Here is a 28000-nt window from a genome sequence, read left to right as displayed (position 1 = left end):
TTAAAAAAAATGTTATGACTATTCAAAAGTGCTTACATTAAGTTTATTTGAATAAATGATTTTCTATTCTATACGCATATAAGTACAACATTATATATGTCATAAAATTCAATCTGGTTGAACTGTTTTTATGATATATAGTAAACATGGTCTTTGTAGGCTATATGTGAATGAGCGGGAACACAATGACTTATTTATTAAAAATCAGAATATTAGTTTTATAAGCGTATATTTCCCAAAAGGGCTCACAGCGAGGAAGTCTAGTCTAAAGTGACATATAAGAAACATATAGTTTAGTTTAGTTTCATTTATTGACCAATGTAAAAAACAAATTTACATATATGGCAAGTCAATATACAGTAATGATATTTATAAAATTATAATCTGATTACAATTATATTATTATTAAATAAAATAAAATATCTTGCAATACGTCATAATAATATTTAAAAATCGTAATTACGGTATAATTACATTTCGATTCATATATTCTGTAATATTATAAAAGGGATGTTTTTCAAAATAATAGTTTATTTTCAATTTAAATTATATTGGGGGTAATTGTTATAATAGTAAAACGCGAGTTTCAAAGCGTTTGTGGCCCTGGTCCCCACCGACTTGCTGCCCACCTTCATGAAAGAGGACTACTGGCCGAAAGGTGTGGTGTATCGGCGCTACCGTGGCAGATTGCCGTCTTCAGTGCAGCGATCACACAGACGATATCATTGTATTAGTTTTTAAATATTATATTATATGTATGTTAGTCTATAAGGTATTTATAATATGGGCCTAGTTGCCTGCTATAAATGAATAAATAAAATAAATAAATATAAAAAATAATATAAAATATATAAAAAGAGTGGTGAACAAACTGCCAGCGACACTATGTAGTGAACACAATTATGTAATACAGCCTGTATAACTTAATAAATTGGGTTTGTAAAGAAAATACATGTACATACATTTGTTATTAATGATACATTCATTGTTTGGTATATTAACAGCACTTCTTACCCAAATTCAGCCTAGGAACTGTTCCTCACTCTTTATAGAATAAAAATACAACTATTTTTAATTTTATTATTATAGTAATATTATAAGCTCTATCGACTTTTACAAGATATTTTCCAGATTCTACCAAACCAATTGAGAGATTATGGATTGTTGACCAAATCAACAATCCATAATCTCTCACAAAACAAAAACTAACTGTCACTTAATTATTTTAGTATTTTTATGTAAATCATTTTAATGTAATTTCGGCATACCAGTTAACCCTACACTTGTTAGGGTTAACCCATAAGGGTCAAGCCATAATCTTGGGTAGCCCGAAACTACCCAAGATTACGGCTTGATAATTTAGTTACTCCATTTAGCAACACGGTTAAAGATCTTGGTCTTCGTATAGATTCGACGCAGAGTTGGGTACCGCAAATTGCTCATGTGAGTTGTAAGGTTTTATCATCTCTACGCTTCTTAAATTGCTTCAGAAAGTTTCTTCCTAAAACTAAAGTCACTCTTATCCAATCTCTTATTCTTCCCATCATTGAGTAGCTGATGTGTGATATATGACACCGACCTTACCGAAGATCTTCTTAATAAATTCTGAATAATAAATATAACAAAGGCTGAAGAAGACAATCTCTTTTAAATAATTCTATTCGATTTATCTTCAGCCTTCGCAAGTATGATCATATTTCTTCATACCGCTCCAAACTTAAATGGCTTCCAATTCGTCAGCGCAGACAGCAACGGTTACTCTGTTCTCTTTTCCATTCTCTTCGATCCCTCTTCCCCTGAATATTTGAAATGTAAATTTCAGTATCTCAGGGATGCCCATGACCGTAACCTGCGCTCTAAAAATTCCCTCGTTCTGACTACGCCACTCCATAAAAGGAGTTTCATGACCGACTCTTTTCTTTTACCAGCCTCACATCTCTGGAATTCACTGCCAGGAGACATCCGCACACTTCCTTCTAAATATAGTTTAAAAAAAGAGTTAATGAATATCTTTTAAATCGTATCTCATAGTACTGTAATAAGGCTCATAGTAATCTTATTTAATAATAATAATAATCTCAGGACAATTCACACAGCGCCATCTAGACCCAAGTCAAGCTAGCTAAAGCTTGTGTTATGGGTACTAGATAATTGATATATATATATAGATATTTTTTTTTGTAAATACATACATATTATACATAGAAAACACCCAGGCCGATACAAACAATCATACTCATGAATACAAAAGTTTGTGCCGTGCGAGGAATCGAACCCGCGACCATCGGTCGTAAAGCGGTGTGCTAGACCGCTAGACCACCGAGGTCGTCAAATATATGTGTAGGTTGTTTATAATATATATTACATGTTTGTTATATTTCATTATTTATAATATGTATATATATTTAATACATTTTTATTTAATTTACTAAACCGCCTTCGAGTATCTCTGCACTCCATAAGGTTGGCTGGTAGAGAATGCTAATAGCATTAAGCCCGTCTATTGTACAATGCAATAAAGTTTAAATAAATAAAAAAAAAATAATAAATAGGTATACAGTAAATAATTATCTACGCTAAAAATACGATATATTTTGTAGTAGTCATATTCGTCGAGATGCTGTCAGCACAACAAAAATAAACGCATATCGCGATGCATATTAAGTTTAGCAATTATTTTTAACCGGATTCAAACCTCGGCGGTTCTAGCATGCGACAGATTTGGAAACTTGCAGCTTACAAGGCATTTAGACGCGAATACCGAGCACTGATCTCACGGCAGATACGCTCAAACATTATATTGTTGGTTTTACTCTCTATTTTTTCGGACTACTCTAATGCTGTTGGCCGCAGCTGGCCTTTACAACTTCACCGGACGATAGGAGGCGAGTGTAGATGGTACTACAAACCAATGGAAGGACTTATGGAGCGGCTGAAGGCCAACTCCCGCCTGACGGATACGACTTTGGTCTGAAGGCACCACTAGGGGTTCGAACCTCGGCTCAGGCCGTCTTAATTTCGACAGTAAATTTTTGGACAGGGGTCCAATTCAAACGGGGATCGAAATTCTTTCTTTCCGGTGGAGAGAAAAAGAGAGGATTTATCTCTCCCCCGGAAATAAATGAAATGCGCAAATATTTATTTGGGAAAACGTTCCATTTTGAATTATATGAGTAGGTATATGTTATTTAACGTAATCTAAATAATTACCTACAGTTAAAAACATGGTCAATTGATGAAATAAAATAGAAATGAAAGGAATGATCTTAATTATTATAGACACAAATTTTAAACTCATCCGTCATACTCGTGAACGGGTGCTGCTTGTAGGGACTGGTCTGCTCTAATCACTATGATTGATTTCCTCTTATTAATTGTTTAACCAGTTGGTTATATATTCAATACTTTTTCTATTTGACTATTTAATTGATTTAGTGCTAATTGGTGGTTTGTATTCACACACTTAAACTTAAAAATGTAAAGTAATAATAAAATTATTTAAAAGAGCAACACGCAAGTTTCTTTCTTGTTCTTCTTGTTATGAGACAGCTTTCCGAATGAGCGGTAGATTAAAAAAATGCAATGACTATTCAAAAGTGCTTCAATGTAAGTTTATTTGAATAAATGATTTTCTATTCTATTATATTCTAAACAAGTATAATGTACGAGTAGTAGGTACTACACGCAGTCCAGTTAGAACTAACACTTTGAAGATAGTTAACATTATACTGTTACCTACTTGTAGGTGTATTATACTAGTGGGCTGTCCTGGCTTCGTCCGGGTGCATCATAACTGAGTTTTATATATCAGCATAATATACATGGAAATACACACTCGAATAATGTACCATTCAAACATTGTAAGATTTCATCAAATAGATGCAGTTTATTTTCATTCTGAGAAAACCCACTGTTTATACTTAGCACTGCGATCATTGCATATATTTGTCTATGTTTTTTTATACCACGTAGGTAGCAATCAAGCATACGGCTCATCTGATGGTAAACGGTATATCATGTCACGGAAAAATGACTAATGATTTAATTTTATTTTATAGTTGGAGTTGGACAAATTCTTAGGCGACTGCAATTTATCGCAGCGGAAGTTTCCACTGCAGGTGAAACATATTGCATTATATCTATGTTTTTATAATCATATAGGTATATATATATATTTGTTAGATCAATCCGACCATTTATTTCGCATACGTAAAGAATATGTAAATGGAATGTAATAAAAATTATTATGTCTGTTTGTCTCTAAAGAAACATGCGCTTACTTTTTCAATTTAGCCTGTCCTTGATGTTCCTAAAATAAGCTACTGCAATACATAAGATCAATTGCTTTCAAGATAGAGGCCTACGCTACACTTGTAAAAGAATAGATTTTTAATATTATTATAATTAAAATTGTAATAAAAGTATTATTTGTCAGAGTATTCTGCATCCGACAGATAGCACTTGTAAGTTACTAGCTACTCGCCCTGGCTTCGCCCGGGTGTACATGTATTATTTATATAAACCTTCCTCTAGAATCACTCTATCTATTAAAAAAAACCGCTTCAAAAACCGTTGCATAGTTTTAAAGATTTAAGCATACATAGGGACAGACAAAATTAATGATAATAAACTCAAACTAACTTTAAGTAAAACTAGACAATTAGACGGGCGCAAAACATAAAACCCGCCAAAGTATACTTATGGAACAACTGAAGTACATCTCCTGCATGTCGTATACAGCTTTATTCTTAAGACACTACTAGATGCTTTAAAAAAGCAGGGTGAGAACATCGTAATTTTGGTCGCAGTTGGAATGGGAGAATTGTTACTATCTGCCTACCTATATGATTGTACAAAATACATGATCATCATCAGTCCACTGCTGGACATAGGCCTCTCCTAAGGCACGCCACTGGCCACAATCTTCGGCACTAGTATAAGGATGGTGCTTGTTATGCAAATGATTTGGTACGACATCTAAGTGTATACTGTCTCGTTTATTATAATAATCAATCCATACTACTTACTTACTCAGTATTATACATTATACATCCTTACACTAGAACTCTTCTACTCTGGCGAGCATCGGTTCTGCTAGACATGACCAGCCCACTGCCTTCAACTTGCAAATATAAGCTAAGTCAGTGACCTTAGTTCTCTGGTAATTATTTCGTTTCGGATTTGATCCCTCAGAGAAACTCCAATCCAGAAATACCAAGAGTCCAATCCAGTCATGAATACGCTATAAAATAATTTGGAATATTACTTGATAAGTGTTAATATTGACGTATCTTTTCAATAAAAAGTTTCGTATAAAAAGTTGGTCCTACTTTAATTTTCCAAGATGTGTTTTTACTATCGAGGGAATCATCATCTGCTTCTTCCTTATTCACTTCACCAACCATTTGTGGTCGTCGTAATATGTTTTTCTCTTCCATTCATCTCTGTTCGCAGTCATCTCGTTATTTACTCCCTTTCTTACCATATCATCTTTCACACAGTCCATCCATATTTTTTTTCCTCTGCCCTTATAATCCATATGTAACACTTTTTTTTATTGGGTTGTTTGGGCTATTGTCAGATGTTTGTAGCACCTGTAGCACTGCGACCTACATAGATCTATTGTGCTCGCCCTTTTTCAAAGTTCGCTACAAGAATTGAAGGATATTCTTAGGAGCGATGGTTTTTATCTCCTCGGGAAAGAGTGTAAACTTTCCAAAGGAGATATTTCATTTATGCATGAGTGGGCTACAACCACATAGGATGTGAAGCGGCGTTTCCTCTTCAGTTTGGCAGAATCTGCAGATTCTTGTCGTGCATAGTATGTAACACCTTCCTTAAAATATATATTTTTACTGTCGAGGGAAATACTCATAAAATTATAGTTTAAACAATGACCTACAATTTTGTACAGGCTGTGGCATTGTCGTCTGGGCTACAGTTACTGCTCAAGGACTTAGACGATTAGTTCATATTAACGAAACGTTACTTGCCTTGACACAAAAAACATTCGATCGATATCGTAGGCCGCTGCAATTAACAATCGTTTAGAATATAAAACTATTGAGTAGTGTTAGATAGAAACTATACTTTACAGCGAAAATTTAAATTAAAATGCGTCTGAACCTTAATAATTTACGATTACTTACAATAAGAACATGTTTATTTTTTTTACAATAATAAAATGTTGCGCATAATATGTACAATATTATGCGCAACATTTTGTTCTTTCTAGTACCTATATGTAATTGGTTTGTATTTACTAGTTGTAATATTGTTTTAATTATTATCATTAATATTTTAAATAGTGCCCTCTCTCTCTCCCCCTTTTATATATATATATTTGGTGCCACTGAAAACCAGCTGTATATTCACCTAGAACATACATTAAGGCCATTTCAGTGCATTTTTTGATGTAAAAAATGATTATTTTATTTTATTTTTAATTATCTACATGGTAAATTAAGTTTAATTATATGTACATTTTATTTGCTCTGTTATTTCGTTTGTTGTTTATATTGTATTTTTTACATTGCACTGAATAAAATATTTTTCTTTCTTTCAACAAATCCGTCTTGTAAATTCAATTTTTGACTGAATTTAAGAAGTTTTTTTTCTCCCGAGTATATTTGCGATCAGTACCAAGACTATGAGCGAATCTGTTCTGTGATGCTGTCATCTACCTTCACATCAATCATCATCACAAGCAGACTTGCTTTTGTACGAAATAATCTCTTCCATAAAAAAGTAGTTATAACAATTATTAACGTTACATATATGTTTATTGTTGTTTTGCTATTTGATAAAGTTATAACATATAGCTCAAGAGAATTCAATACGTGCAAACGAAGCCCGTTGGGTATTTCAATTAAGTAATAATATTAGCATCTGGGAATCAATATAGACTACTGAACACAGGCATCAACTAATAATTGCTTTCGAACTCCGCTTGGTTGTAGTCATAGTTTTGAGCGATTTAGTGCAGAAGCCGACGCTCCAATTATACTGAAACTAGACGTCTGAACGGATACGGCGCGGCCGGCGCAGTTTGAAGTGTATTGTGGGAACTTGTGAGCGAAGGAGTGGCTCCGGGCTGTTTCCTATGCAATATATATATTCAATATATAGGGAGTTTACATATAGTAATAATGCCTTATATACTTTTAAATTCAAATTCAAATTCAAATTCAAAAATCATTTATTCATGTAGGACATTTTAGCCGCTTATGAACGTCAAATTTTTACATTATAATTTTATGTTTTCCCTACCGTCGAGTTCGGTATATAGATCCAATTGAGAAGAACTGGCAAGAATCTCAATTGAATTACTTTTTTTTTTAAAGCCAGTTTATTTACAATGTCTAACATTAAATGAAAATTTAGTGCATGAACAACTATTGCCATGCACACTCGTCATTCAAGTAATCGTTTAGTGAGCAATAGGCCTTGCTCAGTAAATATTATTTAATAGTTGTTTTGAATTTATTTAAGGGTAATTCCAACATATCCTTTGGTATCTTATTGTAAATTTTTATACCTATTCCCATAAAAGACCTATTAACTTTTTCTAAACGATACTTACACATATAAATATGAGTAATTCCAATTATTTCGATATTCAATAATAAACCTGAACTGTATGTATACACTTTTAATTGTTAATTAATGAAAAATATAGCCATTCCGCCTGTGAATATGCTGAATAAAAATAATAGTGATGATTAGGTTTTTGGTAAGGCAACACCGAGGCAACCTTTCCATTTATGGTTAAAACATCATTTGTCATTTTTTTTTCTAAGTATCTATTTATACTTATACTTAGTATTATACGTATAGAAAACATATAAATGTAATTTTATACCGCACATTGTTAGTTCTGTAATCTATAGCTCTATAAGCTTTAAACCCACGTACCTATATTGTTATTCATCATCGTTTATTAAATGTTACTTATCTTTTTACATTTATAATAGTAAAAAGATAAGTAAATTGTCTGTTTGTAATATTGAAATAATTGTTTTTTACTATATACTTATTTGGTAAATACGGTACATACACCAAAATAACATTTTTTACAATTGTCTGTCTGTCTGTTTGTTCCGGCTAATATCTCAAATGGCTGGACCGATATTGACGGGACTTTTTTGGCAGCTAGCTTATGTAATAAGTAGTAACTTAGGCTACTTTTATTTTAGAAAATTTCTTTTATTTTCGAAAAAAAATAAAATTCCACGCGGTCGAAGTCGCGGGAACAGCTAGTACAGAAAATATGATTAAAACTAGTGTAATCTTCTTATATATAATGAAAACAAATTGGACCGATATGTTCTATAAATATCTCGAAACCAAAATTAGCGTTATTTGTAGAAATCTAAAGAAGGTTTAAGTGGTGAGATAATATGAAGATACTGCATAGGAAACAGTAAAATCAACAATTTTATTTTCCCGTACAAACTATTCGTACCCGTCAAACAGTAAATACCTGCAAAATTTATTGCGTAACTAATCTTTGAAAACCTTTTAACATATTATTTAATTCTGAGTCGGAGCGGAGCCAGCTAGTCTACTATACATATTATATAACTCATGTCAGAAATAGAAACAATCTTTATTCAAATAAACTTAATATAAGAACTTTGAACATCACATTTTTTTATTCTACCACTCATTCGGTATGCTGGCTCTTCAGAAGAAGTACGAACAAGAAACTTGCGTGTTGCTCTTTTAAATAAATTGTTCTATGTATACAAACATTAACAAGCATTAGAGATGCCATAATCAAAACAGATAACGCTACGCACTAAATTTTTTGCAGTCGTATAATCAACGTTTTGAATTTTGAGCTAGAATTTGTTTATGAAAGCATAGGTTTTTCTATGTAAACCTGAATAAATAAAATATATTATGTATATAATAAATAGTATAGGAAATATAATGACAGCGTAGTATATATAAGTATATAATGACCACGGACAGGCAAAGCAAATGTAAAACTAATGTAATTTTACATTAGCTCTACATTCGTGCCGCTATCTGGCACGAAATTTCGTATTTATAAACGAATGCTGTCTTTTTACCATGGCTTTGTTATTTCTGTTACTTTATACTACTACAATACATATAGTTTTCTGACATATATTATTATAATATACTGTTATACATTCATATTGCATGTTTAATTACCACCATCGTTGGCTGCACCGACCCCAGCGCCCTACACACTGTCCTACTCCATCTATCAGGCGGGAGTTGGCCTTCAGCCGCTCTATAAGTCCTTCTTTTGATTTGGAGTGCCATCCGCACTCGCACCTATCGTCCGGTGAAGCAGTAAAGGTCAGCTCCGGCCTACAGTATTAGAGTAGTCCGGAAAAAAACTACCTATCTGCGGGTACAATTCCGACATATATGCGAGTATTGAAGGTGAATAAATATCACATAATAGGTAATATTTGACCTTACTATACCGTCATGCTACTCCATATTATAGTCTCGTATGCAAGTTGCACTCACGGCCAGGTTTCAGAGGAGCTTCCTCCCGCGTAGATTGTGGAATGAACTACCTGCCGAGGTTTTCTCGAGAGACTACAGCATGGGGCTTTTCAAGAAGTGTATATTAAGGTTTCTAAGGGTCGGCAACGCGCATGTGGCACCCCTGCTGTCCATAGGCTACGGTAACCGTTTACCATCAGATGGGCCGTATGCCTGTTTGCCACCTAAGTGGTATAAAAAAAAATGTGGTCAACAGCTGGTTAGTTACGTTTTCATATCATAAAAGAATCGCACGCACACGTCTCGACCGCTGCTGCAAACAAATCCAATAACATAAAGGGTTCCGACTGGTTTAGCGAGACCAGGGATTATTCTGTATCACAGCATTTACCGTGTATTGAAATCTGCTTCTGACAGGTTAATTGACATCAAAACGGAGCAAACAGATACGTATACCCTTTGAAAGAAAATTATTCTGCTTCAGTTGGTAATAACCGATATCAACTGCAGATTTCAGTTCGGCCGTTGCTCCCTTTGGGGCTTTAGGTATTGATTAGGTTGACCGGACGCTCCCGACAGCCGGTAACGAACCTACGGATGTCTTAATTAAACCTGGTACGGATATCCGTTTGTATAATCGTCACTTAGTTGCTACACGGGACCTACACAGACAACGGGCAGTGATAAAAGCAGAAAAACATTGTGGCAATATCAACCACCGTTAGTAAACACAACTGTATTTCAGTCTGAAGATATTGAGATATGTCAGTCAATTAGTACAGAGGCATCAAGGATGATAATGCATGCAGTGTGAGGGGTGTCAGGTGAACTGTCAGTGAACGCCATTACAATAACGAGCACAACAACCATTGTACTGAGGTTACAATAGTATTTGTCTATATCTAGGAATATTATAAAGGGACGATGGTTTTACTTATTTGTTAAATTTATATTATGTAAATTACAAAGAACATAAATAAGGCATTAAAGTCGGTACTATCGCATAAGTACCCTCTACCAAGAAGTTGTCTGAAATAGATATTTCAGATTTTTATGAACATATAGGATAATTGAATATATAAATTGAGAAGCAACGGTGAGAATATTTGCCTCTTTGAATTTCTCTCTTAATGAGAGATATACACTAATATATACAGACAATAATATACGTGTATGTACTAGTCTTTCTATTATGGGGTATTATTGTCTACCAATGCAATAACGTAATAGCGCTACGTATGTATCAACATCCAATGTGATTATTAATTGTAATCGCTTGTTAATAGCTGACTGGCGACTGCACCGAAGCCCTGATACACGTTCAGACGATCACCCATTACTGTCGTATCGATAGCCGATAATCGGAAATTATCACTACATACGGCTATAAATTCTACACTAATCGGTTATTAGTTTTTTTTAAGTTACACATTACGCACAAGCCACGCTAGCAATTCTCCCACTATGAGAGCATTGCAATTATTAAATTTATTTTTATGTAAGGTCCAAGATGCTGACGTTTATACAGAAGCCTTGCCTTCCATAATTACTAAAATAAGAATATATTTATCATCGTATAATTTTAAGTAGTCTAAATAGTTTTAAAATATAAACGTGTTGGCAATTAGCTGTAAGTTTATATTGTGTTAATTAAATAAATAAATAAATTAGTGTTTTTATTGATAATTGCCAGGATGTTATGGATATGAAATTTCGGATACAGATAGGTTTCGAATATAGAAATGATTATTATATCGGATACGGATACGGATGCGGATATGAAATTATTTCGGATTTTCCGTTAGTTTCGGATAATTTCGGTTAATGGTAATTTTTTTAAGGAATTTCTAAAGTAAAATACAAATAGCTGATAAAGAGGTTACATAACGTGTCTCAATTAGGCTCCGCCCCTATCCGATATTATTCAAAACTTTTCCTTTCACTTCATTAAGTGTCCCTCCTAATGAACCTTAAATTTAGAATGCATATATACACATCGTAAATAAACAGGCTTTTAAAAAAAAGTAATTCAATTGAGTTTCTTGCCAGTTCTTCTCAATTGGATCTATATATCGAACTGGACGGTACGGAAAAAATTAAAATTATAAAGTAATAAAAATTACGGTTCATAAGCGGCTAAAATGTACTGTAATCTACGTGAATAAATGATTTTTGAATTTAAATTTTGTATTTATTTTTCAATGATCTTCATAGTTTCAAAATTAACTATTTATTTATTAGATATGTACGTCTATATATATGAGTCTAATATGAATTCCTTTATGGTTCAAATGTTTTAAATATCACCACTCACGGCTGGAATAATATACCACCACATATTCGAGATCTCAAAACAATTTACACTTTTAAATGTCACCTAAAAACATATCTTTTGCAGGTACAAAAATCAATTTAGGCAAAAATACAACACTACTTTATATATATCTATACCTACAATTCCGGAGCCTGTATGCTTTTCCCTTTCCTGTCTCTCTTTTATATGACTATACATAAATATGTATATCAATTTATTGTTTATATAGTATATCATAAATCGTATGCAATATGTACTCAATACACCTCCAGGTCTTGTGCTGAAAAACAGCGTTGCAGCGCTCCAGCCGCTGCAGCATTATGCTGAGCACGGACCTATTCAGTAGATGCTTCGACAAACATACACATACACGCGCACATATAATTTTGTAACAATAAAAGATAAATGTACTTTCTTTTTTTTTTGTAATTGTAGCAATGTTTGATTTCTTTTGTGTGTTTTAGTTTTTTTAACATTTACTGAATAAATATCATTTAATTTCAGGGTAGACAAAGAATATTCAGGTCCATTATTTCTAACTTTATATTTATGGTTATCATATAATTTTATATTTATGATCATCTGGATGAACGGCGGTCTTCCACAGTGCGGTTTTCTAGAAACTTTTTGCCACGCACAACCACATTATGGAATCACCTTCCAGCAATGGTATTTCCGAACCGATACAATATTGAAACCTTCAAGAAAAGAGCTTATTCCTTTTTAAAAGGCCGACAACGTACTGGCAATTCTCCTGGTGTTGCGGGTGCTCATGGGCGGCCGTAATCACTTACCATCAGGTGAGCCGCATGCTCGTTTGTCCCCTGTGTTATAAAAAAAAGGCTTAATTATGTTTATTTGCTTTAAACATACAAACTAGAATGCCTAAATACTTTTAAAAAATTAAAAAGTCGAAACGGAGTGTTTTTATTATACGACATTGGTTGACCACACCGTGGTAGCGCATAGAAATAATAGGTTTAGTTCCTTTTGACTTGGCCACGATGGCCTAACTGACCTAACTACGTACCGTTAATGGAGTAAACTAAATTATATCGTGTACCTTCCCTCAATATAAAGTACATAATATTATTAAAATATAGGATCAGCCTAGACTCTATTTAGGACCACTTTTAATTATGTTTTGAGTTCATTTACTTTACTACAACCTGCGTTAATTAACACATTTCAAAAGGCCACTGTGAATTTAGTAATATTTTGCGAAGTTTTCACAATTTCATTTTTATTATTCCTTTGAATAAATAACAGTAGGTACACGCAGGTTATGGATTACCTGTATTCCCGAGGGGATCCCGCGAATTTCAAGTTAAGTAAAAAGTAAGTTAAGTAATCCAGCATATGATCTATCTATGTCCTAAATTTCACGAGTACGTCAAAAACTTTCTGCGGTGAAAGTTACTCTTTCACACAATAATTATTGGAAAAATATCTACAACCATCCACCCGTTCATCCATCTCGGAAACTTTTGTGTTTACATTACATTACAGCTGGATAATGGTTCCGATTACTATATTCTCGCAAATTTGAATTAAAAATGAATATGTTTTATTTAACACTAGCTACTTGCTCCGCCTCCGCACAGGTGTACAAGTATTACATATAAACCTTCCTCTTGAATCACTCTATCTATTAAAAAACTGCTTCTAAATCCGTTGCGTAGTTTTTAAGCATACATAGGGATAGACAACGATAGCGACTTTATTTTGTACTATGTAGGTAATGATGATTTATTTGAAATGATTACGAGGTAAGTTTCTTGTCAGTTCCCATCTCGAAATCATACCGAACTGACGGTAGATTTGACATATCATAAGAGTATGTAATAGACCTACATGTATAAAGATATTTTGAATTTTTAATGTAAATATCTGGTATTTCTTTATTTATCACACTCATGGAAGGCGGAAAGGGAAGGCCTAATGAAAACTGTGACGGTGCGGTGTTGAGATGAGAGTGGCGGGCAGGCGTCCGCGCGCCGCTTCTGAGACACCGCTCGGGATCGATACGGACTATGGACTGGTTGCCATGGTGATAATGCCTTACTGGCCGAGTTTTCACAAGTGCCTAACGCACAACGCACCCCACTTACTCACACCGTACCCAATAAGTATATGTCAGTAAGTAGGTTCGCACAAAACACAATCGAAAAGAACTTTTTCATTATAACAATATTAAACATTCCGCTATCTAGGCTTACTATCAACTTACAAAATTAATTTGTAGAAGAAAATTAAATAGCTAAGTCGGAATTTCGTCATAAAGCAAATTCTAATTATACTGTCAAACACAAAATGTAACTTAGTTCCCTGTTACTGAGACTGACTGCCCTGTTAGGATGGTGTTTAGTTAAACGTTACATTTCGTGAGGAGACATTAATTAAATGTTTCGTAATTATATATTTCAAATAGCTACCTGAACCGTACCGTAGCTACTGAAAAGAAATAAATATTTGCGTTTACAATTCGCTTTAGAGTTAATTAATGTAGTTAATTTAACTGACTCTTATGATTATTCTATTATTATGTTCATTTTATTAATATTAAAAGGAGTTTCGTTTATGATCGAATTTCTAAAAAGGTAGGGTCACATATTTACTACTTATACAGTATCTTCGCATTTTTTATCATTATCATTACATAGTATGAAATAAAGTCGCTGTCGCTGTCTGTCCGTCTCTACGTATGCTTAAAATTTTAAAACTACGCAACGGATTTTGAAGCGTTTTTTTTAATAGATGGAGTGATTTTAGAGGAAGATTTATTTATATTATACATGTACACCGGGGCGAGTAGCTAGTACTAACAATAAAAAAAAATAGTTAGATTATTCTAATATTGATCTCAGTTTAAAAAATATTATTACTGTATAACTAAATGTAACAGATATTCCAGTAGATGAAGGTATGTTTACTGCGAAGAAAACGAATAAATAAGAATTATATGTAAGGAAAGGATGATGTAAAGTTTAAAAGTTACAAGAAAATATAACTCAGTTCTCAGCAACTTTGATAGTTTTTAACTAGGAAACTTTCTGAGAACTGCGATGCAGAAAGCCTTCACTAACAATCTTAGTTATAAAATTAGATTTCATTACTACATTTTATTAAAAAAAATCTATTTCAATTTTCTTTCTAATAATGCTGTACGTAGGTATATCTTGTAGGTACTTATTGTTAATGGTTCCAGGTTATATATGGGTACCTACATATGTATTAAAGAGATCAGTTTAGATTTTTTATAATGTCTTAACCTATAATAAAGAAATTAGATAAAGTATTTTTATTAATCATTCACATAATTTCTTAGCTATATTTTTAGCTAACCACGCATATCATATTATCACATGAACTACATATATAGCCTGGCTATATAGTTCATGTGATAATATGATACACAATACATATAGAGTATCATATTAATTAGTACTGAAATTGACATTATAAAAGATAATTGTAGCGAGCTCCTTGATAGGTTTTTATACTATTTTTAATTTTTATATAATAGAAAGTAACAATAAAAAATATGTCAAAGAAAAAAAAAAAGAATAAGTCAAAGAATATTTTTATAAAATTTAAAAATAATATAAAACCTATCAAGGAGTTCGATACAATAATATTATTTTTAATTTCAATTAATGTATTCGCTTAAGAAAAATAAACAGTATTAATTAATGTTTAACACATTTATTATGACGATTCATGTAAAAGAGTACAATATCTAAACAAAGTCATTTTAAAACCGGTTATTGATTGGTAACCGCAATTGTGAAAACCTGCCATATGTTCACGTGGAAAAAGTAGAACACCGATGAATTATACATGTCCAGGTACATGTGTTTACTTTACAGCGGTTGTTCACTGTGGATCTATGGTATGGTTCGTATGGTGTACACATATTGATTGTATGGTACAGTGTGAAAACTCAAAAGCTAGTATTTTTAAATTTGTTAACCCTTACATGGTTTCCATGGAATCACGCTGACATAGTAGTCATAATATAAATACTAGATTTAAAGTCAAACTGGCTGTCCCCAAGTATCGTTTAGAAAAAGTTAATAGGTCTCAGAATAGGACTAAAAATTTACAATAAAATACCAAAGGATATACTGGAATTAATAAAATAAATTCAAAACATCTGTTAAATCATATTTACTGAGCAAAGCCTATTACTCACTAAACGATTACTTGAATGACGAGCGTGCATGGCAATAGTTGTTCATGCACGGGATTTTCATTTAATGTTAGACATAGACACCTATATAAATATATGTTGTAAATAAACTGGCTTTTTAAAAAAGTACTTCAATTGAGTTTCTTGCCAATTCTTCTCAATTGGATCTATATACTGAACTAAACGGTAAGGAAATAATTGTAATATAAAAAAAAATACGCTAGTAAGCAGCTAAAAAGTCCTCTACATGAATATATGTTTTTTGAATTTGAATAACTACAACACTGTTGATTACAACATTTAAAACCTAGAAGTTTATATATATTTGTACTTGTTTACGTTGAAAATATTCCGTGCCTTTGTTTTCTCTGGCTTAGCTACACTGCACTGTAAAATGGCGGATCATACGAGACTATTGGTAATAATGAATAGAATAGAATGAAAAAATATGATGCTATTCAAGTCATTACATTTTTTTTAATATACCGCTCATTCGGAAAGCTGGCTCATCACAAGAAGAACGAGCAAGAAACTTGCGTGTTGCTCTTTTGAATAATTTTATTCTTACTTTACATTTTTAAGTTTGAGTGTGTGAATACAAACTACCAATTAGCACTAATTCAATTAAATAGTCAAATAGAAAAATATTCAATATACAATATATATAATTGTAATATGAACTTTATTTAAGTGATGATGAAATGCTATAATACGACACAACGATTTGTGGAGATCTTTGAGGGAGGCCTATGTCCACCAGTGGACGTCTTCCGGGCTGAGATGATGATGTATTATAGCATTTCATCACAATTATAATTATATATATATTATTATCGAATAATAATATAATATTATAATATAATATAATAGTATATACTCCTGTGTTAAACAGTATATGATATGCGGGACACTAGTGGATGTTGTTAATGACTATAAATTAATCTCATTTAGCCCATCTTGATATTGACCAGGAATTAACCATGTAATTTCCAGGGAAGACCGCTCATCATCTTCCGCTGGTAGGTGGTACCATGCTGGCACGTACCATTAGCGTACAATGGTAATAACAATTCAATTTCAATATATCTTTATTCATGTAGGTCTATTACAGACTCTTATGATATGTCAAATCTACAGTCAGTTCGGAATGATTTGAGAGGAGAAGAACTGACAAGAAACTCAGCTCGAATTCTTTTCAAATAAATGTTGTACATGTATACAATAATACAGATTCATTTTTAAATTCATATTTGGGAGAATAGAGTGACCACCAGCAAAAGCTAATAGTCCAATTAGTGTTCGTAACCCGAACAGACAAGACAAGACAAGCAGTATAATATATATATACATATATATATATACATCTTGGCTAGCGGTTGCAATCTCACGTAATGATTTTTAATATTTTATCCTATGTTTTTTTTTATTAATACTTTCTTTTTCTCATTGAATCCTTACCACTTAGTTAAAATTATATTCAAATTATACTGTGAACTATTTACATTATTTTTATTATACACACACCGCACAGTCACCAATAATATTGCTCTTTTTATTTTATATATATTTTAATTATTATTTTCACGTACCCTCAAATGGGTTGAAGCTGAAAATCAGTGTTTTGTTCGTTGAACAATGTTCCACGCTGAGCTTCGACCTTTTTGTATTGCTACAGATCACACATAATAACACAATTTTGTAAATCTTTTGTCGTATTATGTATTGTCTATTCTTATGAACATATTGTGTGTATAGTAACAAACAAATAAACGATATATCTATCTATATATATGATGGGTATAGTATAATATGTGTATGTAATATGTATAGGTATATTAGCTAATAAACGTATACATATTTAGTTTATAGTACATAGAGTACCAACAGTCTACAAAATAAACAGCATTAATGAAGATGAGGTTATCATTGCGTCTGTCTGTGTTGGCTCGTTGGTAAATTTAGGGAACTGTTTGTTTTAAGTAATATTTGCATACGTGCGGTCAGTAATATCAATATTTCACTTTGATACAAACAGAATTTCACTATTTAGTTTGTCTGTTTTTGATTGCTAAATAAATAACGCAGCCATGTTGGCATTCACAGTAGACTGTGATGTTCTAACATTCATATTTATATACCCTAGGGAAAATGAGGGGTGTTATAGTTTAACTGTCTGTCTATGTTTATATATATATATATACTAGCTGTCCCGGCAAACGTTGTTTTGCCATATAAATTAATAACGCTATAAAAAAGGGGTTGATGATAGAAATATGAATATTTAGGATTGTATGTATTTTTGTACGTTGTATCATAAAAAAATAGAACCTAAATATTTTGTCTAAAAAAAAATAAAAAAATTTAGGGGTGCACTACCCCTAACATTTAGGGGGATGAAAAATAGGTATAGGCCGATACTCAGACCTACTCAATACGCTCACAAAATTTCATGAGAATCGGTCAAGCCGTTTCGGAGGAGTAAGGGAACGAAAACTGTGACACAAGAATTTTATATATAAGATATATCTCTTAAAAGTAAATACCAATATTGTTGCATTTTATTTTGTTTCCAAGCTGACTGGAAAACGATGGCTTGGCTAACATTTATAAAAAAAAACTGCTAGAACAACGTTTACTAAATAATGAAGGAATTTAAAAACATCTATTAGTAAAACAGAACAATCTAACCTGTGTACGTGAGTAGTAATAGTACAGAAACTGTTCTAGTCCTGACTAGTACACTTAGTAAAGTGATACAAACGATAGAAAGAACTACTCTCATACTAATCATAGTAAACTGGTCAAACTTATTTCCAAAAACAGCCATATGCATTACAATAATACTAGAATTACTATATATAACTTTATATATATCTTTACCTACAATTCTGGAGCCTGTATGCGTTCCCCTTTCCTGTATCTCTTTTGTTTGACTGTATTTATATTTTTTATGGCCTTGTCATTTGTGTACTATCTCTATTTTAGCTAAATGTGTAGTTATATATATATTAATTTATTTAATTTTATAGAATAGAATAGAATAGAAAATCATTTATTCAAATAAACTTACATTGAAGCACTTTTGAATAGTCATTACATTTTTTAATCTACCGCTCGTTCGGAAAGCTGTCTCATCACAAGAAGAACGAGCAAGAAACTTGCGTGTTGCTCTTTTAAATAATTTTATTATTACTTTACATTTTTAAGTTTAAGTGTGTGAATACAAACCACCAATTAGCACTAATTCAATTAAATACTCAAATAGAAAAAATATTGAATATATAACCAACTGGTTAAACAATTAATAAGAGGAAATCAGTCATAGTGATTAGAACAGACCAGTTCCTACAAGCAGCACCCGTTCACGAGTATGACGGATGAGCCAGCCATCACTGCGCTCGACCATATTTTAGGGAGCTCAATGACCCGGCCCACCACGCCGCCACAAGTCTGGACTTTTTAGTGAGCATGACTACTCAAAACACTAGACTACGTCAAAGCTACTTACAATTGCCATCTGATATTATTATTATTATTATTTATTATTTATATAGTATATCATAAATCGTGTACAACACCGCAATACACCACCCCAGGTCTTGTGCTGAAAAACAGCGTTGCAGCGCTCCAGCCGCTGCAGCATTATGCTGAGCACGGACCTATTCTAGATGCTTCGCCAAACATACACATGTAATTTGTAATTTTGTAACAATAAATGGTAAATGTACTATTTTTTGTAATTGTTGCAATGTTTAAGTTTTTTTTGTTTGTTTAATGTGTTTGAACATCTACTAAATAAATATGGTATTTCCGAACCGATACGATATTGAAACCTTCAAGAAAATAGCTTATTCCTTTTTAAAAGGCCGACAACGTACTTGCAATTCCCCTAGTGTTGCGGGTGCTCATGGGCGGCGGTAATCACTTACCATCAGGTGAGCCGCATGCTCGTTTGGCCCCTGTGTTATAAAAAAAAATATCATATCATTTCATTAATGTCTCGTCTAGAAAAGTCAATGGGTCTTTTATAGAAATGGGTATAAAATTATTTACAATACAACCAAAGTATGCACTAGAATTATCTATAAATAAAATAAAAACATCTGATAAATCACATCTAGTGAGCAAAACCTACTCACTAAACGATAACTTAAATAACAAAACTGCATGGCTTAGTCATGCACGGAATTTTCATTTAATGTTAAACATAGATACTTATAAACATTAAATGTAAATAAAAATGGCTTTTAAAAAGAAATTGTATTTCTTACCAGTTTTTCTCGATTTAATCTGTATACTGAAGTGGGAAATAGGGAAAAAATATTATTTACGAAAAACTTGACGTTCATAATCAGCTTAAATGTGGTACATGAATAAGTAATTTTGTATTTCGTTTGAATGAAAGTCTATTAGTTGTTTTATTATCACGCTCTCAGTGCTTCCTCAGAACTGTTAAATTAAGTAGATTATAATTAAAAAACAAATACCATTGTAATTCAATGATAATGTGGTCTCATCAATATTAAAATTTATTATTTCATTATATATTAATGTTATTACGTATAGATTATATCAAAATCATTACATACATAGTGTAAAACAAAGTCAATGTATGCTTAAATCTTTAAAACTACGCAACGGATTTTTAAGCGGTTTTTTTAAATAGATAGAGTGATTCAAGAGGAAGGTTTATTTAATACATGTACATCCGTGCGAAGCCGGGGAGAATAGCTAGTTATAATTAGATATTACTTAATATGCTAGTGCAGTGCTGAATTAATTACTTGCACTAAGTATACCAAGTGTTCAATCAAGGAAGTCCCCAAAGGTTCATTCCGAGTGTGAATCTAGTTGATAAACTTGTTTAGTGACTAGTTTCCAACTTCTAAGTTCTAGTTTCAAGAACGGCTCCTATTCGTGTTCAGCAAATTATATTAAATTATTAATGTGACACATTTGAATAATAGTGGCAGTAATGTCTGCATTCATAATGCAGGCATTGTGGAGTTGTTACGGATCGATCGGTGTTTCTTATTGTACATATATGTAGCTCCATTTGGCCTCGCATTATGTAGAGCTCTGCACATACTATTAACAACTAACAGAAGTACTTCAATAAATTTATATATGTACTAGCTGTACCCGCTACTTAGTCCGCGTGGAATTTAAATTTATTTTTCTATAATAAAAGTAGCCATATTACATTAACTACCTGCCAATAAAAGTTTTGTCAAAATCAGTCCAACCATTTCAGAGATTAGTTAAAACAAACAGACAGATAGACGAAAAGTGTAAAAAATGTTATTTTGATGTATGTACCGTATTTATATTCATATGCATGTAGTAAATTGACAGAGACACTTCAATTTTATGTATATGTATAGATGAATGTGGGCTACAAACATTTAATTCCTCAAACCTAATAGGATTATTAGTAGGCATTCACTATACGCATACACAGTATTGTATAATCCATCCTTTGAATTTATAGTTACAATACGAAATTGGACAGATCTGAGAGAATAGTTATGTATGAAATGAATTAATATATAGCTACGTGCTGTAAATATTTGAAGGTAAATATTATAAAAAGCACAGCGCATTTTTCCATAAAAAATCCGAGCAATATTTTCTTTATACTATTTTTTCTATTATTGCATTGCATATATGTCGAAAATTTTGAAAATAGTCAATTCGCAGCATGAATATTCGTTAAATCATATATTTTATATAATAAATCCTAACAACTAAATTGTTATGACGAGCTTTTTTTATTTGAACCTCTCTTTAGGTACATGCGTCTTATAATCTTATATATAAAATTCTCGTGTCACAGTTTTCGTTCCCATACTCCCATTTTTATTTTTGTTTTAAGGCAAAACAACGTTTGTCGGGACAGCTAGTGTTATATAAGTTCCTAATACTTTTTAAAATCTTAAAAGGGTAGATGTAGATCTACCCTATACTATTATATAGATTATTGTGCGTTTAAAGATTCATGTTCAGTAGTGGTACGTTGTATATCCTGAACCTTCCTCTTCAGTCACTCTATCTATTCTGTATTTTAAATAAAAACTCATTAAAATCAGCGTAGTTTTTCAAGATCAAAACATACATAGGAAAATTACATAGTTGTTAAATGGTTTTGACAGATCAGTTGGGTATCATGGGTATTCTTGGTGTATGAGCTAGTTGCTCGTCTGCCGTGGCCCGTGCCTGGTAATGGTCGCTACAATTAAATTGTCCTTCAATTCCTTAGTAAGCAGTCTCTGATGGGTTTACATTTCTCAAAATCATGATTGGATCATGTTTTTGAGAAATTCCGTTTGACGTCAAATCGTATGGTAGCAGTCCAGAACGATTTAGTATAAAATCCTGTCGATAATGAACTACGTTTTCGTTTTTATTTGTCCGGGAACTTTTTGAATAATCAGATTATTTCATTGACAGTATCATTCTTAGGTAACACTATTGCCTTAGATGATAACAAATGAAAGCCTTTTTCGTTCAAATTCTATATGTCAGGGTATGCAACATCTATCAAAATTTCTTAATTATGGATGATTTGAACTAGGCACTCATCTAGAAAGATATCACAATTTCTGTTTAAATTTGGAATGGAATAAATTCCTTCCCCAAGTTTGAGCAGTTGTTGTTGTTTCCATGAAGATAAGCTGCCATATTCATTCGTAATTTTAAACTTTCAATTAAACTCCATAAGGGAGACGATGTTAATGACCGGGGGAGTCTGTCAGAAATCTCCGGCAAATACAAAAATAATGCCCATGAGAGCAGAGGTGTTTCTAAGATCTTTTAAGATTGTATCCGAAGCATGTATAGCTCATGGTGCATTCATCCCACATAATCAATGAGGCATCTTGTAATAATTTACCAAAGGCCCTATTTCTTGAAGTATAAAAGTAGAATGAGCAGTTTTTCTATCCTTTATGAGAGTTTCAGCAATTCCTGACGATGCAAATGCTATAGCTATCTTCCCCGATTATGTTATTTTAGCAAGTATCCCCCTACCTGTGTACCCGTACCCCAGTGATGCCCCTACATCACATTTCGCTTATAGCTAACAGAGGAGTAAATTTTTTTTAATACTTACATTGTTAAATACGTGATATCTTTCGAATGGAATGTCCGAATTGAATAATTCAAAAAGTTTTATACAGGAGCAGTCGTTGATATGAGGTAATTTATCTTGATAAGGATTAATACCACGATACAAAATAAAGGGGCGCTTCAATTATTTATTGAGGAATTATTAATTAATTGAGGAAGTTCAATCACAAAATAAATCTTTGTTGGATCACAGGCGGTTGAGTAGTTATAACGAGACCATGGATCTGTATATAGAAATGTTAAATACTACTAGTGATCAAACATCTGCTCTGCCCCTTGTGACCATAGATTTGACAAATACACCAAGCTTCTATAGTCCTAATACAGTACTTATTAATAGTAGTAAGAAGTTAAAAAAATATGTAAAATTAAATAAATTTATTCGAAAATCAGAAAATTTAGTGAAAAGTACTACTGTCCCCAAATATCGTTTAGAAAAAGTTAATAGGTCTTTTATGGGAATAGGTATAAAAATTTACAATAAGATACCAAAGGATATGTTGTAATTACCCTTAAATAAATTCAAAACATCTGTTAAATCATATTTACTGAGCAAAGCCTATTACTCACTAAACGATTACTTGAATGACGAGTGTGCATGGCAATAGTTGTTCATGCACTGAATTTTCATTTAATGTTAGACATAGACACCTATATAAAATACATTGTAAATAAACTGGCTTTAAAAAAAAAAGTAATTCAATTGAGTTTCTTGCCAGTTCTTCTCAATTGGATCTATATACCGAACTGGACTGTAGGGAAAAAATAAAATTATAATGTAAAAATTTGACGTTCATAAGCGGCTAAAATGTCCTACATGAATTTTTGAATTTTGAATTTTGAATTTAGAATTTGAATTTAGAATTTTGAATTAAATTTAGAAACCAAAAAACACTTATAGTGATGTAACTAGACAGACATATGCCGTCGCGACACTTTTTATAGATAATGATGTGCTCTACAAAATTGTAGTACATCATTTTGTTGTATCATCAATAGTTTTCGCAGCGCATGCGGTGTTAGGTATTTTTTGTGCAATTTTTTTACACCTTGGGTTACATTGTTGGAGATTTCGTAAGGAAATATAATATAGCCTATGACACTCAGCCATAGTGTAGCTGCCTAGTGGTAAAAGAATTTTTCAAATCGGTCCAGTAGTTAGTAGGAAAAGTTAGAAAAAGTTTGTATCGAATATGGAGTATATCCGATACAAACTTTTCCTCTTTATAATATTAGTATGATATAGAATGCGAAGATATTAATATTGTTGCAAAATATCTCGATGGGAACACGCCGACATTGTTTACTAAATATGCCAATTTAACAGAAACATATATATAATATATATAAAATGTCTACAGCATTTATGAAATCCGTCTGTATTTCTGTGGACCCGTGATATTATTGGCTTGTGTTGCGAATATATTTTTCTATAAAAATACAAAGTGTTTGGAAACTTGTCAATGTTAGTTTTTATTCAAACAAATATTAACAACTACTTAAAAATACAAAGTTTTACAACAATTTTTGAAGAAGTAACGGGGAAAGTTTCTTTTTCATTCTATTTGACTGAATCTTATTTCCGAATGAACGGTACAATAATAAAGCAACTCTTGGAATGTGCTTTAAATTAAGTTTGCTTGAATAAATACGATTTATATCATATTTTATATTAAATAGCATCTATTTTGTACTACTGAAGTTATTAACAAACTGACAATTCCCATGGTAAGTACATTAGTTATCATAATACGTATGTATACAGGTATATAAATAAAAAATAATCCTAATTAACACAGCGCCATCTAGTCCCATGGTAAGCAGAGCTTGTGTTTCATAACACAAGCTCTGTCTAGTACTCATGTACTAGACAACTGATATGAATACTTAGATATTTTTTTTGTAAATACATTGAAAACACCCAGACCGATACAAACAATGGTATTCATGAGTAAGTTTGAACCGTGCGAGTAATCGAACCCGCGACCATCAGAAGTGTTAAACTGCTAAACCACCGAGGTCGTCTATGTGTCAATATCACGCTCCCTGTTAATCTCACACGTTGATCTCCTAAGACTTACATATATAACACAGTTATATGCACCTGTTAATCTCACACGATGATCTCCTAAGACTTACATATATAACACAGTTATATGCACCTGTTAATCTCACACGTTGATCTCCTAAGACTTACATATATAACACAGTTATATGCACCTGTTAATCTCCAACGTTGATCTCCTAAGACTTACATATATAACATAGTTATATGCACCTGTTAATCTCACACGTTGATCTCCTAAGACTTACATATATAACACAGTTATATGCACCTGTTAATCTCACACGTTGATCTCCTAAGACTTACATATATAACGCAGTTATATGCACTACATTAGTGCAAACAGGATCGTGATTAGTGTTTGTTTTAATGTATCTATACACAGCTTTAAAATCGGTGGCGAAATCGGTACAGTAGTTGGTATTGCTCACGAACGCTTCTCATATAACATCGGATGTAGGCAAATCGAAATGGTGCATAACAATACTATACGATTCTATACTAGTGACTTATTCTATACGAAAATAATAATTATTTTAATAAAAGTTTATGTAGAAAATATCTACGGAGACTTATGCTATACAAAAATAATATATTAATGAATGTTTATGTAAAAAATATGTAAGTTAAAATTCATAGCGCTGACAATGTTATCTGATTGAACAGAGATTAAGTGCGTAGCGGTTTTCGCACGCCTAATCCTTTTAATGTAAATTTAATTAAACAATATTTATTTAATATTTATTTAATTTATGTTTTTTTTCGTGGGTAGCTGTGAAACGCATAAGACCAAATATTAACACCTCTTCAATGAAAATTAATTTAATTATATAATTTTGACATTTTTACTATAATTATTGTATGAAATTATAACTTCAGTGTTTATTTACCTGTAGAACTATTTTCTCCTTTCTTTATTCACCAAACAATAATATATTTTACTAACTATGGAGTCACTACACAACACCATGGCGCAGATGATGGAACATTTTAACAAAAAAATGATGGAGTTCCAGACCGACTTGCAGAAGGCAAAGTCAGAGCCCGCAAGTATTTCTTCACTGGAGTCAAACTTCAAAACATTCCAGTCCTTTACTATCTCTGCACTCACTACTCTACAGCAACAAGTTGAGTTAGTGACTCAAAAACAGGATCACTTAGAGATGCACTCCCGCCAGAAGATTCTATTACTGCATGGTATTCCGGAGTCTCAAAGAGAATCTGTGCCTCAGGTGGTATCTAAGGTGATTGCGGACAGGCTCGAGATCGATGGCTTTTCTACTGACCAAATCCGCCGATGTCGCCGTCTAGGACAGTCATTTAAAGATAAACCACGGCCAATAATCGTCAAATTCCATGACTTGGATGTAAGAAATGAGGTGTGGCATTCAAAGACGAAACTGAAGAGTAGTGGAATAACAATGTCGGAGTTTCTAACTGCGTCTCGACATAGCGCATTTATGTCGGCTAGACAGCATTTTGGCGTAAAAAAATGCTGGACACATAATGGCTTTATTGTCATTATTACTGACGATGGTTCGAGGCATCGGGTCAGCTGTATTGCTGAGGTTAATAAGCTGATCGATTCGTCGCCGTCGGTTACACAAGCCTCACCAGTCGCCACCAGCTCTAAACAACCGGCCGCCGGTAATTCTCGCTCAAAGCGTGCTAAAAAGTGATTGTAAACAGTGTTTGTGTATATTCCCATTTAGACGTAACCATGCCGCTTAGGCGCGTAATCACCACAGCACTTCTAAATATAGCTTTTAATGTAGATTTTTAATATTTTTACCCACTTTTATTTTGTTTTATATTAACTTTTGTTTTCTGTTATGTCAATTAATTTTAGTTTTATATCTGTCATAAAAAGTCATTCTTTTTATTGTTATTGTTTTAAATGTCACTCATTTAATGAATGACACCTAACTTAGCTGTCAAATGTCAGTACAGTAGAGTTGCGATGTTTACGTTCCGTTATCGTCTCTTTTTTTTTTTTTTTTTTTGTCAATGTTTTGATATATTGTTGTACTCCATTAATTTCTCTTCTTTTTATTTTTATGTAAAATTTATTACAATTTACTAGCAGGTAGATAATTTTGTTGTTGTTTTAGGACTTTGGATAGGATATTAATTATAGTTAAGTTTTAAATCATTAGCATATTTACATACTATTTTATATAATTATTGTATATTTATATATATTATTTACATGTCGAGACGAAACTCTCTTTGTTCCAATGCAACTTCCTCCAATTCTAGTTATGATTCTACATTCAGTGAGATTATTCCTTTGAACGAAATTCTAGATATAAATTTTGATAACACAAATAAAAATTTTAATGTATTGCATATTAACGCACAAAGCATTCCAGCGCATTATCCGGATTTGCTTACATCTTTTGATGTAAAAAATGTGCATGCCGTACTCATATCGGAATCCTGGTTAAAACCGTGTCTTCCATCTAGTTTATATGTACTACCTGGTTTCACTCTTATCCGTAATGATCGAACAGTGGGAGGTGGTGGAGGAGTTGCCATTTATCTACGTTCCCATATTCCCTATAAAATTGTCAGTACGTCTACTATTTCCTACCCCTCTAATGAGCCAGAATTTCTTTTCATTGAAATTTACCTATCCCATTCTAATTTACTTCTAGGTGTTTTTTACAGTCCCAATTCATCAATTGACTATTTCGCTCTTCTTGAAAATACTCTAGAAAACCTTATTCCTTCTCACAATCACACTATTCTCATGGGTGATTTTAATACGTGTCTGTTAAAAAATGATCACCGCGCCCAACGCCTCAGATCT

General features: G+C 32.5%; 1 protein-coding gene across 1 annotated transcript; it reads left to right on the top strand.

Annotated features, from left to right (window-relative positions):
* The first annotated feature begins 26135 nt into the window (after positions 1-26135).
* LOC131853096 (uncharacterized) lies at positions 26136-26867 on the top strand. Its single transcript, XM_059203911.1, has one exon. The coding sequence runs from the start codon at positions 26136-26138 to the stop codon at positions 26865-26867; it is 732 nt and encodes a 243-aa protein (XP_059059894.1).
* The last annotated feature ends 1133 nt before the right edge of the window (positions 26868-28000 follow it).

The sequence above is a fragment of the Achroia grisella genome, unplaced genomic scaffold, assembly GCF_030625045.1.
Source record: "Achroia grisella isolate CSIRO2021 unplaced genomic scaffold, CSIRO_AGI_Agris_v1 utg874, whole genome shotgun sequence".
NCBI lineage: Eukaryota > Metazoa > Arthropoda > Insecta > Lepidoptera > Pyralidae > Achroia > Achroia grisella.
The sequence above is the reverse complement of the archived record's forward strand: the minus strand, read 5'-3'. Positions and strand labels throughout refer to the sequence as shown.

What these genes read in the sequence shown, in the direction of transcription:
- LOC131853096 (XM_059203911.1), top strand. Translation starts at nt 26,136, where the DNA reads ATGGAGTCACTACACAACACCATGGCGCAGATGATGGAACATTTTAAC.